Source organism: Notolepis coatsorum (genome assembly GCF_963971535.1).
Source record: "Notolepis coatsorum genome assembly, chromosome: 8".
Lineage (NCBI taxonomy): Eukaryota > Metazoa > Chordata > Actinopteri > Aulopiformes > Paralepididae > Notolepis > Notolepis coatsorum.
The window spans coordinates 131,801,121-131,818,788 of NC_140172.1; the positions used below are offsets into that span (position 1 = coordinate 131,801,121).

Consider the following 17,668-nt stretch of genomic DNA (forward strand, 5'->3'; position numbering starts at 1 on the left):
ACACAGCAGAAGATGGAAAACAGACTGACCAACGGGGAACTGCATCCAACCCTAGTACAACCCTCGAGTATAAGTTACTAAGGACACATTTAAATCACAGAGGTGTAATGTTAGTCTATTGGAACTGTATACAGTGGTTAGCTTCTAGTTAGCGTTTTAGCTATAGCTGCTTGCTAGCTAACGTTAGTCCTGTGTGCGCGTGTGCTCAAAGCAGCCAGCCCCATGTTAGCTAGGTGTATCTGTTATGACTATAATGTTTCCAAAAACGCACCGGACTACGACGTACTATTTTTTTTTTTTTAACAAATGTTTTTTATTTTCCCTTTTTTAACATAAAACTAGACACACAATACATTAACAGTAGAAATCCACAATAAATCACAGGACTATGACCGACATAATAATAACAATAATGACTGTCCAGTACTTGAATCAAAATAAATGTAGATTAAAAGATATACACATAATGAATACAATACAATACATATGCTCTAGCTTGCTCTTCACTCTTTCCTTTTCCTTTTCCTTCTCCACCCCCCCCCCCCCCCCCCCCAGGACCCCCTCTTGGACTATCCATCCATTATTCCGTTTAACGCCAGGGATTACAAGTTCATATGATATCCTTTATCTTCTCCACCACATCTAACCAGATTGCTATGCTGGCTTCATTAACACCTAAAATTCGTGTGGTAGATATCTCTAGATAAATCACATCGAGATAGGTAAGAACCCATACCTTCTGACACATTTTATCCGGTTGAATCCAGCGTGATGCTATCAGCTTTTTGGCAGCCGTGAGACCTGACAAAATTAGTCTCTTTACATGTACAGAGGTTGATAACTGAGAAACATCATTCAACAACAATACAGAAGGCAGTATAGGTATGGTCAGAAATAGAAATTCTGATAATGGAGTGGTTACTTCTTCCCAGAATATCTTAACAGGAGGGCATTCCCAATACATATGCATAAATGTACCAATATCACCAATATCAATATCACAACGTAAGGTTATATGTTTTATTTCATGCTCAAAAGCCCCTGGCTTGCACATCACAGTCACGAAAGGGGCTAGCTCAACCAGTGCACAACAACACACCAACCCAACTGACGTTACCACAACACTTGACGGTACTTCACAGCACTGTCGTAAGATCACCGTGCCGTCTTAAAGGCACAGTGAACACAGTTATGATGCCACCCAGATGCATACACAACATTGATGCAGCTTGACAACCGAGGTTCAAAGTTAACTTGATTGATTGATTGAAAACTTTATTAACAGATTGCAGAATGGGTACAATACAGTACGGCTCAATACACACAATTGTTAAGGGGATTCAGACCAGAGAAAGACTTTCTTGTTTACATCAGGGTCCCCCATTTTCAATTCATAATAACATATGACATACACGACATACAGATAGACAGTACTGCTACATCTATACATTTCACATCTATCTATACACTTCACAACATACTTCGTTTTTTTTCTTTCACTGCCCAACCCAGCATCTTTCACTGCCCAGTTCAGCCCAACCCAGTCCAGAATAGATCCCTCTTTCATGTTAATATGTTTTATGCTAATATTGTGAAGAGTAGAGACACTGTAACTGAGGGGTACAATTCCCTGACTGTATTACTAGATATGATACTTACTACCACTACCTTTGTACTTAATATTCGGCCACCCAGTACACGGCATAAATATATTATCATAAACACTCCCACGTAGATGAAACGGATCCAACACAAATGTACGAAGTCGAAGTATGCGTTTATTACTACACAGCAATGGTGTGTAGAGCAAGCACTTAATCACTTAATTACATTTATGAATTGAAATAGTATGCACTTTTATGGCAAAGAGTATTCGTCGGTATATCAATAGAGAATGTCCAATCTCTGATGGCGCAGGTGGTAAATATACGACCTGGAATAGTTAAGGAATAACAGCAATGATACTTTAATGATTATATACTAGATACACTAAGGGGGGGTTAATCCGGTCGCTTGTAAGCCGACAGGAGTAGGAGGGGGGGGGGGGTAGAATCCGGCTGCCTCGTCCGGCCAAGGGTATCCCAGGTGAACCCACTGTAGTGCCGTTCAATGCGCCGGCGATCCTTGGACCACAGATGAAAGCAGGTGGACTCTTTGTGGGCCGGCTCTCTCCGGTCCACGGGGGAGAGACGTGAAGCGACCTCGTCTTGCAGAGCGTCTCCTCACCTTGCGTCCTCTCCAGGGGGGGGGTTCCAACACACGGCAGTGTCGGGGGTCTTTATCCATGGAATAATCAAAGTATACAAAGCATAATCCGTGCCTGGGAAGGCGGGCTGTCGTCGGTAGAATAATCCGGTATACAGGTCCACTCGCTCATCGGCTCTGGGGCTCCTCGGGTGCAGCTTCACATGGGGTCAACCACCCTGGGTAAGCAGCCAGTTCTCTGCCCGAAACGATGGGGTACTGACTACGGTAGTATTCTCACCGCACGAAGCACTATATATTAACAGACTATTATTAGCTTAATAGACTACGTCCAACTCGACGATATAGTGCCAAATATGACTATTCAAATATTAATATACACGATGTCTCAATACCGATGGTAGGCGAACTTGGCCTTACTCCCACACGTGGCGTCGCGGGGAGGCTTTACGTCTGTGACTCTATTGGAGGGTAAGAAACTGGACTGAAAAGGAAGTCCTACTTTAGTAGCGCAGTATATATACGCACTATGAACAAATAGTCCCATTAGTGGTGCGGTAGCCAGATTCCTACGCGGAACTAGGACTTGTTCGTACATGTGGAGCGGTACGTTTGAACTGGGTCTGAGGGGTATGGCAGCCTGGCACCAAGGTCTCGACCAATAGTAGAATGGAGACTATTATGGGATGTTCAGTAGGCTAGAATGGATATTCAATGCATATTGTACAAGGAATATACAAGGGATATCAGGGAATATTAGAGAATATACAAATACAATTAAATATATATATATAAATAAATATATATATTCGGTTTAATCTGGCCCTTCACAACAGCCACCCCCTGAATAGGTCCCAGACCTAATCAGTTAAACAGAGACAGATTAATCGCGTTGTCTATTTACACATAAGGGTTTGCTGTAGGGGTCAGTCAACTTCACAAAGTCATAGGGTTGTAGGGTCATGGTCGTCATCGATTGTGTCTGGGAGTCGAGGCAGTTCTATGAGCCTCGCCACGGGACGGGTGTAAGTGCGACCCTGGACGAGCACTTCAGCTGCTCGGACCTTGCCGTCGGCACCGGTGATCACTTTGCTTACGCGGCCGGCCGGCCACACAGCTCTGGGCAGTGACTGATCAATAATCATGACGACTGTTCCTTCTGTCAAATTGTCTCTCTCCTTTACCCACTTCTGGCGGGTCTGTAGAGACGGTAGGTAGTGCAGTAGGAAACTGCTCCAAAACTTGTCGGCTAATACTTGACTGTACCTCCACATTCGTCGGCCGTTCGCTTCTTCAGGCCGGTACATTGTCTGGGGTAATGCAGGATCTAGCCGCCCCATCAGGAGTGTGTTGGGGGTAACTGGGTCGATATCCGCCACATCACTGGAGACATATCCGAGGGGCTTCGAGTTAAGTACTCCCTCAATCTCCGTGAGGACTGTCATTAGGACTTCTTCCGCCACAGTCTGGGCCCCAAGTACTGCGTACAGGGCTGTCTTTATGGAGCGCACTTCTCGTTCCCAAGTGCCACCGAAGTGGGGTGCGTTTGGGGGGTTGAATTGGAAATCAACCTGTGCTGGAGCGAGGTGGGTCTTAAGTTCTGGGCCCATAGCTTGGAAGCTCTCTCTCAGCTCTCTTTCGCCGCCTTTGAAGTTTGTCCCATGATCGGACAATAGGGTAGACGGTCTTCCTTTCCGTGATGTGAATCTTCGGAAGGCCATAAGGAATGAGTCTGTGCTCATGGTCGGGAGAAGCTCGATGTGTATCGCTCTGGTGGTCATGCATTTGAATACAATACCCCACCGCTTCTCGGTTCCTCTTCCTTTCTTTATGTGCAGCGGGCCAAAGCAGTCCATACCCGTTGAGTGGAATGGCTTGTCACCGATTCGGAGGCGACATGGAGGAAGGTCAGCCATCCTTGGTATGCTGGGCTGCGCGCGCCACTTGCGGCAGTCTAGACATGTTCGCTGGAAGCGTCGTACCGCCTCTCTTCCTTGTAGGATCCAGTAACGACGTCTGATTTCCGCGAAGACTCTTTCTGCTCCTGCGTGATGTACATCCTCATCGTATTTCTTTATAATCAGCTCTGTGACCTTGTGTCGGCTGTTCAATACGATCGGGTATTTAATGTCATCCGGTAGATTGGGGGCTCTGCGTAGGCGACCACCCACTCTGATGAGGGTATGAGCGTCGCTCTCGGGGGCCAGATGAATTAATCTGCTGTCGGATGGGACGGGCTTTCCTCCCTGTAGACAGGCCAATTCATCGGGGAACGAGTCTCTCTGGGCTCGCTGCAGTAGAAGCAATTCTGCTTCCTCGTAGTTAGCTGCTGACATATCAGCGGGGGACTTGCACTCCGGGTGGTACCGCAGGAATGTTCTTTGTTGTGCACTCTCTATGGACGTGCAATCGTCTATGTTAGGGTCGGTGGAGGCTACGGTGCTCAATCCACAGAACACAGACTTCTTATTTTCCACCTCCTCTGGACTTGCTTCCCTCGGGATAGGCATGGGCCACTGTCCTTCCGGGAGTCTTAGGAATGCGGGGCCGTCACTGTAGACATTGCGACGGGTGAGGTCATCCAGGGGCATCCCCCGGGTGATGACGTCAGCTGGGTTCTGTTTTGTATCAACGTAGCGCCACTCTGTTTCTCCGGTTAACTCTTCGGTTAAGTCTTGAATCTCGGTGACTCTGACTCCCACGAAGACTTTGTACTTGCATGAGTCCGATTTGATCCAGGCGAGTACCGTCGTGGAATCTGACCACAGGATTGTTCTAGACACCGGTATGGTGAGCTCACGTTGGATGAGCGTGGCTAGGTGCGCTCCGGCTAGGGCTGCGCAGAGCTCTAGACGTGGGATAGATTGTTGCTTGCGTGGGGCTATTCTCGAGCGGGCGAGGACAAATGCTGTGTAGATCTCTCCCCCCTGGTCTTGGGCCCGCAAGTAGGCTACTGATCCGTATGCGACCTCTGAGGCGTCACTGAAGACGTGTAAGTCCATTTTACATGTCTCTGGCCTCACCGTGGGTGGGAAGTAGCTTCGGCGCATATTAACGCCTGGGAGTGAGTGGAGCTCCATCTCCCACTCTCTCCAGGTGGATGCAAGGTGTGCGGGAATGGGGTCGTCCCAGCCCTGGTCCTTGTCCCACAATGCTCGTACAATCATTTTTGCCCTGGTGGTGTACGGTAGAATACATCCTAGCGGGTCATATTGTCGGGCGAGTGTTGTGTACACACTCCGTCTGGTGGTCGGCGCCGCCGCCGGCCTTCCCTGCTCCGTAGTCAGGGGCTTGTGTCTGTAGTGAAGCGAATCTGTTTTGAATCGCCACACCAATCCCAGGGTCATCTCCTGGGCTTCTCCCGGGATTGTAGCCATCCAGGTCTCGCTGCTGGCTGCCTTGTCCTCGGAGGAGAGGCTGCGCAGTACTTGCGGATCGCTGCTGGCCCACTGCCTGAGATCAAAGCCGCCTTTGATCAATGAGGCGCGGAGTTTAATCAGGAGAGCCTCGGCTTCTTCTTGGGTTGAAAGGCTTTGTAGACAGTTGTCTACGTAGAAGCTGTTCTTTATGCTGTGTCGGACCTCTTCGTCCGCTGCTGGGTCCTCTGCTACATGTTTCTGTAGTGCAAATGTAGCACAGCAGGGGCTGCACGTCGTTCCGAAGGGGAGGACTTCCCATTGGTAGATGGCTGGGTGCTCATCTCCTGGCTTCTCTCTCCATAGGAACCGTAACAGGGGCTTGTCCGCCTCTACTAATCTCACCTGCAGGAACATTCCTTTAATGTCCCCGCTGATGGCCACCCTTTCCTGGCGGAAGCGGAGTAGAACGCTGAGTAGGGAGGGGCCGAGTGTGGGACCGGGCAGTAACTCTTTATTCAGATTTTGGGATCCGATCTGGTAGCTGCAGTTAAATACTATGCGGTCTTTACCGTTGTGATGGACCTTGTGGTGGGGCACGTACCACGATTCAGTGGTCTGGTCAGCCTCTTTAATGTCCATCTTTGTGACGTGTCCCGCTGTGATGAGCTTCTCAATCTCAGCGCGGTATACACTCTCTTGGGCGGGGTTCTTGGCTAAGCGCCGCTCCGTGTTCAGCAGGTACCGTTCTGTGGCGTCTGTCTTGGCGTGGAAAGTAGGCATTCCTTCTCGCCGCAGGAGTGGCGTGGCGTATCTCAACACGCCGTTGACCGGGACTCTCTTGGTCCCTGTCTCGAGGAGGTGAATGGCGTAAATGTCATCTTTAGAGCGAATGTCTTTCTTTCCGTTCTTAAAGGGCATTTGTTCCAAGGTCCATAACCGCTCTACGTGTTGCAGGAGTGCGGTTTCTCCCTCTGTGACTCGGGAGTGGAGACATCTAGTGGCTGTACTTCGGTTGAGAGATTTGGCGAGCGGGCCTTGGAGAGTCCATCCCAAACGGGTCTCGACTGCTGCAGGACAGCCTCGGGGTCCGGTATGAACCCGGTCTATCGGGACAATGAGGTCTGCATGGTCGGAGCCTATCAACAGGGTCGGCATAGCATTGTCTATGAGCGGGATCGGTAACTTGCGCAGATGTGCATATTTCTCCATCAGCTTGGCGACGGGGTATGTGTACCGCGATAGTCCTATTTCTTGGCTGGTGAAAGCGTCTGTAATCTGGTACCGTCGCTCAGGCTGGCCGCTTGCTGCGATAGAGAATGAGACATTCTCGCCCTTTATCGTCTTCAAATCTCATCTTATTGTCCGAATTGTCATTTGGGTTTCGCTTCCCCGCAGCCCTAGCTGGGCCGCAGCGGAGGCGAGCAGCAGGGTCTTCTCTGACCCGTCATCGAGGACGGCGTAAGTGTCCAGGACTTTATTCTGGTAGCTTAGTGTCACACGCACTACTTTTAGGAGTACTCGGGCTCCACTGCTGCTGGCGGGATCGATGTACATGACGCTCGCTTTGCGGCTGGATGGTGCAGGTGAAGGGCGCCGTCTGTTACTGTCGTGAAGTATGTCCAGATGGGCTCCATCGCACTTGGTGCACCTTTTCTTTAAGCGGCATTCGGCTGCCATGTGTGAGCGCGCACAGCGAAAACAGCGCTTGTTGGACTTTATCCATTGACCTGCTTCCTCCGCGTTCAGCTTGGGGAAGGAGTCACATTGCGCTAGCCAGTGTTCTTTCTCACAGTAGGGGCACACTATCTTCCACTTCTCCGTTCTGGAGGGGGTACTGTGGCTCCTGCTGCTCGGTACTGACTCCGATTGGTGCATCACAGTCACCGATCTTCTTCCATCATTTAGTCGTCTGGTTCCTTCTCTGGAGCCAGGGGTGCTCCGTCCGAATGCATCTAGCCGTAGGCTGCTGACTTCTCTCGCCAGGAAGTCTGCTAGATCGAGGAGGTTCGGTTCGGGGCCATTCGGGTCTCTGTGGTCCCTCTGCCGCCTAAAGCGCTCCTGACGAGCGGGCGGCAGCTTCTCCAGAATCCTTTCCACATTTGAGTTGGCGTAAAGTTCATGCCTCCCCTTCTCTCTTTGCGCTCCCAACATCCCTACTAGGGACTGCACTCTGATGGACAGGTCGTCCAGTGCTCGATTGTCTATTGCTGGGGGTAAGCGGTCGATGTGTCGGATCTCCTGGATCACGTAATCCCATATGCGCCCATACCTCTGGTCCAATGCTACCAGCGCTGCTGTGTATGGGGTGGTGGAAGTCGCGTAGGCGAGCGCTATATTATGTGCGCGGGGTACCTTTAAGTGCTTCAGTAGGATGGCGTATTTGTGGCGTTCATCCAATACATCCACCAACATGGTCTCCAGACACATGCGGAGTTCTGTATACTGGGCCCGGTTCTCTTGGGTGAAGTCGGGTACCATAGGCGTGCCAATGTATGACGCTGACTGTGGATACATCGGCGAGCGTTGGGGGAGAGGCCTCCTAGGCGAGTCTCCTCCCGCTCCTTGGTATGGGCTGGTACCGGCAGTGTACCATGGCCCGCTTGTCCAGGTGCTGTTCCTCGGTGCGGGTCGTGCGTCGTGCTCACCCGTGTATAGAGTCGGGGGTCTGTAGCGCAGCTCCGCGGGAGTATAGCCTGGGCTGTACCGGACCTCCTGGTCCGGTAGAGTACTGTGCTGTCTTCGGGCGTGGTTCTCCTCCTCTTCCTCTTCGTCTTCAGTTAGGTCATCCAGTGCTTGTAGTCTCTGGTTTAGCCTCTCCACAGGATATGCTGCTCCTTCCCGGTTGCTAGGTCTCGCTTGGACCGGTGGGGGGAGGTGGTCTGTGGGGGGTATAGACCTCGTCTGTTGGTCAAGTTCAGGGTTGTTTACTCGGCTAGGGGATGCCGCCCTGGAGGTGTGTCTAGACGAGTTCCTGGAGCCTCTGGCGGAGGGAGAGGGTGTTGTCCGTCTGATCAGCTGTTCTATTAGTTGCGACTGCTGTCTGTCGCGCGCTGCGTCCCGTTGAGCACCGGCTCGTTCTCGGGCCACATTCTCTTCCATCTGAATGCGTCTTATTTCTAGACGTATCTGCTCGTGTTCGCTTCGCTGCTGGATCTGCAGTCGGTCGCGTTCAGCAGCGGCGTTCAGGCTGATGAGGAAGGCCTGCTGTAGGGTCCTCTCTGCCTCGCTGGGAGAAGGCGGTTGTATAGGGGAGCCTTCCCTCTGGGTACTCCTTGCGGAGCCTTGGAGCTCTATCTCCACGGTGCTCTCCCCGTCTTCTTCCGTGCCGAGTTCTCTCTCGGTAGCGTTGTATTCCTCCCGGGACTCATCGGGGACTACTTCTTCAGTACTGGCGGGGTGTGAGGTCATGTCTGGTTCCCACTGGTCCCCACCGTGAACTTGGTCAGTTACATTAGAGCCCGTAGGGGCCTCTATGGTCGGGGTAGTCTGGGCGTTGGGGTTAGACATACTTTTACTTTCTAGTTTTACCGCGTTTACTGTTAGTAGAAGACTAGGTTGTTGACTGACAGCGTAAGCCTCTAAGTACTGAGGGAGCCGTCGTTCGCGCTGCGGGCGTTGGTTAGGAGGATCGTTTCGTGGAGTGTTCATCATAGGCCATTTCAATATTAATAACACTATATTAATATTACACTGATTACCATCCGGTTCGAAGGACCAATTGTAACTGAGGGGTACAATTCCCTGACTGTATTACTAGATATGATACTTACTACCACTACCTTTGTACTTAATATTCGGCCACCCAGTACACGGCATAAATATATTATCATAAACACTCCCACGTAGATGAAACGGATCCAACACAAATGTACGAAGTCGAAGTATGCGTTTATTACTACACAGCAATGGTGTGTAGAGCAAGCACTTAATCACTTAATTACATTTATGAATTGAAATAGTATGCACTTTTATGGCAAAGAGTATTCGTCGGTATATCAATAGAGAATGTCCAATCTCTGATGGCGCAGGTGGTAAATATACGACCTGGAATAGTTAAGGAATAACAGCAATGATACTTTAATGATTATATACTAGATACACTAAGGGGGGGTTAATCCGGTCGCTTGTAAGCCGACAGGAGTAGGAGGGGGGGGGGGGGTAGAATCCGGCTGCCTCGTCCGGCCAAGGGTATCCCAGGTGAACCCACTGTAGTGCCGTTCAATGCGCCGGCGATCCTTGGACCACAGATGAAAGCAGGTGGACTCTTTGTGGGCCGGCTCTCTCCGGTCCACGGGGGAGAGACGTGAAGCGACCTCGTCTTGCAGAGCGTCTCCTCACCTTGCGTCCTCTCCAGGGGGGGGGTTCCAACACACGGCAGTGTCGGGGGTCTTTATCCATGGAATAATCAAAGTATACAAAGCATAATCCGTGCCTGGGAAGGCGGGCTGTCGTCGGTAGAATAATCCGGTATACAGGTCCACTCGCTCGTCGGCTCTGGGGCTCCTCGGGTGCAGCTTCACATGGGGTCAACCACCCTGGGTAAGCAGCCAGTTCTCTGCCCGAAACGATGGGGTACTGACTACGGTAGTATTCTCACCGCACGAAGCACTATATATTAACAGACTATTATTAGCTTAATAGACTACGTCCAACTCGACGATATAGTGCCAAATATGACTATTCAAATATTAATATACACGATGTCTCAATACCGATGGTAGGCGAACTTGGCCTTACTCCCACACGTGGCGTCGCGGGGAGGCTTTACGTCTGTGACTCTATTGGAGGGTAAGAAACTGGACTGAAAAGGAAGTCCTACTTTAGTAGCGCAGTATATATACGCACTATGAACAAATAGTCCCATTAGTGGTGCGGTAGCCAGATTCCTACGCGGAACTAGGACTTGTTCGTACATGTGGAGCGGTACGTTTGAACTGGGTCTGAGGGGTATGGCAGCCTGGCACCAAGGTCTCGACCAATAGTAGAATGGAGACTATTATGGGATGTTCAGTAGGCTAGAATGGATATTCAATGCATATTGTACAAGGAATATACAAGGGATATCAGGGAATATTAGAGAATATACAAATACAATTAAATATATATATATAAATAAATATATATATTCGGTTTAATCTGGCCCTTCACAACAGACACTGTTATTAATGTTTTATGCTAATACATATTTTAAAGAGTAGAGACACGGTGTGATTATTAATCAATTTAGATGAAGACATACAAAGAAGTAATTATCACAATTAGCGATTTATTTTTGGCTGGTAAAAAAAACAGTTTGGCTGGTAAAAAATATCAGATACTCGCCAGTTGGCTGGTAAGCCAAAAAGTTAGTTTCCTCCCCTGGTTATGGTTAGGGTTAGGCTATTGACACACATCGTTCCATTGAATCTAACACAAGTAGACCCATGTGGTTCTTCATCTGAACAATTAAAATACATGTTACTGATAGATATATATATCTTTTCAGAAATTCAGTTTTTTCCATTACATTTTTTGGGATTCGGATTTAACACATTGAGTGCCACGCCCCTTCCGGGAAGTGCATCTGGCCTTGCCGTCCATTAACCCCATGTAAATGCGCACCTTGTTTGTAGAGCTAACCCTATATTTTATAGCTATGGGTCTAATAACGCTGTCGATTGTCAGTGAGTTGCTTCCAGTCAACTTGCAAAAAACGGATTATTTTTTCATCCGTACATTTCCGTTTTATACCGTTTTGAATATGAATAGTTTGGGTGCTTCTGAGTAATTCCAGGAAAAAGACGCGAAAACAGCGTTTTTGTGTAATTCAATAAACACGTTGTCATTTTTCACCTGATTATCGAATCTTCCTGAAATCAACGCTAGATTATCATTATTATCCTTCCTCATGCATACATGAAATGGGCCCTGGAGCGCAGCGCTCCCTCCCTCCCCTCCTGCACCCAACGGTAAACAGCCACACACATAAAACACAGATAGCTTCAATCGCGGTAGAAAGAAATATCAGATCAACGCAAGATTGGATATATAGAGTCCTTACCTGGTCTCTGATGTAATGCAAAAAAAATAATCCAATTATCTGATCGCCATTCCAGTTATCGACAGCGATCCTGTCTCCGACGTTATTGGGCATTGCACATGAACGGGCGGGCGGGGTCAGTTGTCCAAGCCATCCCTACAAGCGCGTGTTTTGCCGGAGTGTTTAGGACCCGCCCCCACGCCGCAGCTCGGTAGAGAAAAGAAACTACACCGTTTCTAATGGAGTGCAATAGCGGCCGAAGGCGTTAGAGGGCGGTATAAGACCGTCTGCCAGCTCAGACACATTCAGTACAGTATGCACAAGGTGCCCCGCTGAATTATGAATGGCAATAGCGATTCAAAGAAATACTGTGAAAAAAAAATTTGTTCTACATTTCCAGCACTCAACAGTCGACAGAAACGTAGTTCTACGTGAACGGCACCCAATGTGTTAATGTATTCAGACCTATTTTTTACATAATTTACAGGGTATCTGCACAATTATTTTAATACATATACAATGAAGACATAATTTCCACAGCAAAAAGAAATCTGAAAACTAGAAATACAGTGATTCCATCGCTGACATCATAATAAGACATAGATGGGGAGATTTGCTCACTTGTGATTGGCCAGGCCTGCGGGGGGGGGACAGGTCATCATCCGAGTCCCCGCCCCCCTGCGCTGGTTTCCGAGGCGGTGATTGGTCCCATTGGTCCGTGTCATCACCCCATCGAGTCTTACGCCGTCTTCTGGGTGGAGACTGGTCTAAAGCCTCTCCCTGCTCTGGCCTCTTCCTAGGACGTGATTGGTCAGAGTCTGAAGCTCCACCCCCCTGTGGCCTTCTCCTCGGTGGTGATTGGTCTGAGCCCGAATCGTGCCTGTTCCTCCGGTTGGAATCTGGAGATGGTTTCTGATTGGATGTTTCTCTCCGGGCAGGGGAGGAGTCTGGAAGAACATGATTTCATAACTTAACCAACAGCAACACGTCATTTAAATCTGACAAAGAATAAACAACTTAACCAACAGCAACACGTAATTTAAATCTGACAAAGAATAAAACAACTTAACCAACAGCAACACGTCTGTAGGAGCCAAATCCTATGATGATAAATTGTATCTTTATTGCCCCCTTAGAAATATAGTTATTATGGTATTCGTGCTTTGTGTTTATTAATATATGTCAATGAATTCCAAGATGGAGACTTACCTGGTCAACTCCCCTTTTTTCCCACGTTCCCCCTAACCACTCCTATAACATGGCAGGTAATTTAGAGTTCATGCAGGCCCAGGTATAGCGGTACCATATAGTTTTTGACCGCACTCAATTCGCATTTGATTGACAGTTTACGTTCATTTACATAACCCTTTTTGTTTGTTTTATAGTGGTAGGCAGCTATTGGGGCTGTTGTGACTCGCTTCCCAATAAATCCAGTTTGTTTTGAAAGTACATTGGATCAGCGTCATCTTTTCTTTTGGACTGCAATTCGGAGCGTGTCGGACTAACAACGCATTACCTGGAGCCTCAAGGCAACTGTGGTTCGTATGATTGCCTTTACATTGTCAAAAACTACCGCTGACAAAGCCGACGGACAACTTTTAAGCGCAACAAGGAAGGAGGTAAAGTAAAGAATGGATGTTTGTTTCGGATCGAAGCCGTTGCGTCTGAGTGGAGTGGATGTGATGAACATAAACGGCACAGCAGTCTTTATTGTTTGAAGGTGTCTTGTGCTGGCGAAGAGGAAAATATAATACGGACTCTGTCTCTGTGGCTGACAGCGATACGGACTCTGTCTCTGTGTGGTTGACAGCGGGTCGGTGTGTGCGTTTGAGAGTGGATGACGTCACGCGCAGCATTCGCCAAGTGCGCTGTTTCCCACGCCCTAGCTGCTTCATTCATAAAACACTGTTCTGTTTTAAATGCATACAACGCCGCCCATCTGAATTAAGAGGTTTTCGTTAGCTGCCCACAGGGTTCTTACACCTTTTCCAAAGCAAAATTCAAGCACTTTTCAAGCTTTTTCAAGGTGCATTTTCAAGCTTTTCCAGCATTTTATGCGGCTGTGGTAAATTAAATATTTAAATTATTATTTAAATGATAATTTTACTTCTTCCATCACATTAAATCAGATGTTATTGTGCTATAAACAACCACAATTATGTAGACTTGCCTTGGCATCCTGTATAACCTGGCTGAGCCGATGTGAAACAATCACTCAAATAATCACCAGATAAAACTTCAATTTCAATCAAATATTTACTGAAAATGTGCAAAATAAGAGAACAGTCTTTGAGGTAGGCAGTCAATCAGCTCATTGAGCCTTAAAATGTATACAAAATCAAATCAACCTAGGATTTTTATATAACCCCCCACAGTGGTGTGTTCAGTTGGTACGTCCCAGCAGGGACCAGGATGTAAGCTATATGATGCCCATGTTCAGGGCCGCCTGGGAGAAATGCGAGGCCCTGTGCGAGATTTAAACGTCATGTGTGTGTGTGTTAGAGAGAGAGCATGTATGAGAGATCCAAAAGGACAAAGATCAACACTTAAATCCAAAGAGAGAGAGAGAGAGAGACACATTGGAAATAAATTGAAATGCTATTTGGCCCTAAACAGAGAGTACACAGTGGCAGAATACCTGAGCACTGTGACTGAAGATCCTTGACTATGTACAGACTCAGCGAGCACAGCCTAGCCATCGAGAAAGGCCGCCATAGGCAGACTGTGTGTGTTAGAAAGAGAGAGAGAGAGAGAGAGCATGTGTGTTTGTCATGCGTGTGTGTTAGAGAGAGAGCATGTATGAGAGATCCAAAAGGACAAAGATCAACACTTAAATCCAAAGAGAAGAGGGTCTATACCAGAGAAACCAAAGCAGCAAGGAGCCAATGGCCGACATCAGCTAAATAGGCTAGCCAGGTACTGTGACACCAGGCCACACACAGCTTTGGCCAACGGCCCAACGCTACCCAAGCTACACAAACGACCAAGACATTCACACACAGCACATGTCGTATCTCCAAATGTTGTGAAGTAGCATATGTTTTGCCTGGAAAAAAACATCGTTATTAACAAAACATTCGGGAGGGGAAGGAAGGAAGAGTGGGGTAATGTCATGACATTTTCATTAATCTTACCTGCACCAAGGAACGCAGGGCGAAAGGCCGCAACACAGGTCTCCACGTTGACGAAAGGCCTCTCGCTGGCGGGACAAAAATAAGCCAGAACCCCCTGCTATTCTCACGGCTAATGTCAATGGTCGTAGCACAAGCTAACAGCTAACTCTAGCCTAGGCTAACTGATAGCATCAAACTAACGTTACATGCGCAGCCGGCAGCTAACGTCGTAGCTAAACAGCTAACTGGCTAACACGGCTATCGCTAACCATTAGCTAACGCAGAAGCAAGCTATGCTGTTACCACTGAAACTACAACATGAGAAAAGCAATACAGGCGCTGACACCAGGCCACACACCGTTAGGGATGGGAATTGATAGGATTTTATCAATACGATTCCATTATCGATTCTGCTTATCGATTCGATTCTTTATCGATTCCCTTATCGATACCTGATCAATTTATAATTTAAATAAATAAATTGGAAATGCAACAGAACTACATTTAGTCATTTAGCTGACGCTTTTATCCAAAGCGACTTACAAGTTCTGTACGACAAGCCATCAGGAAGGGCACAACTCTATCAGCTGAGCAACAATGTTCATCAAAGTGTTGAGTGCTACAGTGTAGGTTAGTTTATTAGGACAAGTGCATGACAGTACGGTTAGTTAGGGTTAGATATATATTTTTTTATTCAGATAATGGTTGAAGAAGTGCGTCTTTAGTCGACGGCGAAAGATTGGACGTGATTCGGCTGTCCTAACTGGGGTGGGTAGTTCATTCCACCATTGTGGGGCAAGGACTGAGAATAGGCGACTTCTCTTTGATGACCCTCCCGGAGCTCGGATAGGAGTAGGTCTGAGGCGGCCAGAAGATGCAGAGCGTCGGGGTCTAAGCTGGTTAGAATAACAACATGCAACTTGACATTTCTGATTGTCATTTATTGTTGAGCCCCCATGTCAGAAAAATACAAAAACTGTAAAAAATAAAACATTAACTATAGCCTACACTTAAATAAAATAATGTATTTGAGATTCTCTTAAAATGTATTTATTTTTTTATTCTTAAACTAATTTAATCTATTGAATAACAGGTTGTTATTCCTCTGACTTCTGTCTCTCACTCACTCACACTATCTCTCACACACACACACACACACACACACGCACACACACAGAGAGAGCTCCCTCCCCGGGCCCCTGTCCTTTATGTATTGGCTTGTGTTGCTACACGGACACATTTGTATGTTGCACCACTGTACTTCCTGGTTTACAGACATGTAAACAAGCACTCACGTCTCTCATTATATGTGAACTAAAGAGTACAAGGTTTACACAACAGCCCCCACCTGCTGTTTTATTGTATTTGTACCTGTACTCTCCGCTGTCAGCTGTTTATCTCTCTTTGTGAGCTTGATTAAATAGCGTTAGCTCACGTTAGCTCACGTTAGCTCCGCGGCTAATTTTAGCTCACCCTGATCTAAATCAATGACTAGGCTCTAAAGCATTCAAGTAGTTTTCACTGCACATAGAAGTAGCCAAACAGCGGGAGCATTTCGGGAGCATATTACCAAAACCCAGGCAATTTCGAGCCCTTAAGGAATCAAATAGAGTCTGCCATGGCCATGCTAACGTAACGTTATTGCGCAACTGTAGGCAGCGATAAGGGAATCGAAAGTCACAGGAGCCACACGGTTCCAGGCATCGGCCAATTAGGAACCGGTTCCCAATGGGAACCGGTTTTCGATTCCCATCCCTACACACCGTTAGCTACTAACTCCATACTACAGTCGACCAGTCTGGCTCCAGAGAGAGAGAGAGAGAGAGAGATCCACGGCGGGAATATAATAGGTTGCATGAACTCACCATAACGCAGTATCAATGGTAAAGTTGGAAGGAGACTTTCTTGGCCCACGGTGTAATTTCTTCTGATACATGCTGCTTTTGAAAAGACATCCACTCGCTCCTCTGAATAGCGCTGAATTAGATCATCCCTGTACCTCGTGTGTCCGAGAAGAGCCCGGAAACACTATCCTAAAATCTGTAGAGCAGCAAAGCCGCAGAAACCGTAAAACTGCAGTCTGCAGAGCCGCAGAGGCAGGAACAAGTCAGACACATTCTACAAACGTGTCTAATGTGAAATATATAAGCATATAAGCAAAACTAGATTTTAGGTCTGTGATGAAAAAGGGCCTCGCGGGAAGGGGGGCCTCGCACTGCTCGCACACCCCCTGAGGCGGCCCTGCCCATGTTATTGGTTGCGATACAGACGCACAGTTAGTTGACGCACGTTCTACACAGTCGATTTCGCAGAGTAAATTTTACTCAAACTGAACTACATTTTACTCAAACCGAGTACAATTTTACTCAGTTTGAGTTAAATGTACTCAGTTTGAGTAAAATTTACTCTGCGAAATGTACTGTGTAGTCTCCTCTTATTTCACACAAACAGCTAACCCTGTATAAGAAGCTGCTGGCTTCTTATGTTGCCGACATATCCTACAGAACATTCCTTAAAATAGAAAGAATTGATTTGCTTGTTAGCCATGTTGATCACAGCGAAACCACAGCTCCGATGCATAATGGCGTTAGCTAAACGGAACTAGTTTGAAGGTAATTTGGCTTTCAGTGTGTCAGAGCGAGCGCACTCAAATTGTGCAGACTGGACGCTCTGACCGAAGAGTCAGTTTATCAGAGCGGAATAGTGAATTTATTAACTCACCATAATATACGGTGTCGCTTGTCGTTGTCAACATGAACAATAAACATAGCCGTCTATGGCAACGCTAGCTCACTAGCTTAAAACATTTCTTAAAAAAAATTATAAGACGCTTGCTAACGTTACTGGAATTAAAGCAAGCTTTCAGGAGGGGCGGGGGGTGCTGTTGGCGGGGCAGGCATGCGAGTGGCGAGGCTTGAAAGGCGATCTCCGAAATGTTATTTCTTTATCTAAAAACCGAACTATTCAGTCAG

At 47.5% G+C, this 17,668-nt stretch overlaps 1 protein-coding gene across 1 annotated transcript in view; it reads right to left on the reverse strand.

Annotated features, from left to right (window-relative positions):
- Positions 1-17,668, reverse strand: part of LOC311233782 (uncharacterized protein) — a gene marked incomplete at its 5' end in the record, with an annotated part of 49,266 nt that overhangs the window by 15,789 nt on the left and 15,809 nt on the right. The window contains one exon of the mRNA XM_084320802.1: positions 12,205-12,530. Coding sequence (XP_084176928.1) covers positions 12,205-12,530 — 326 coding nt within the window. The remainder of the gene's footprint in view (positions 1-12,204; positions 12,531-17,668) is intronic.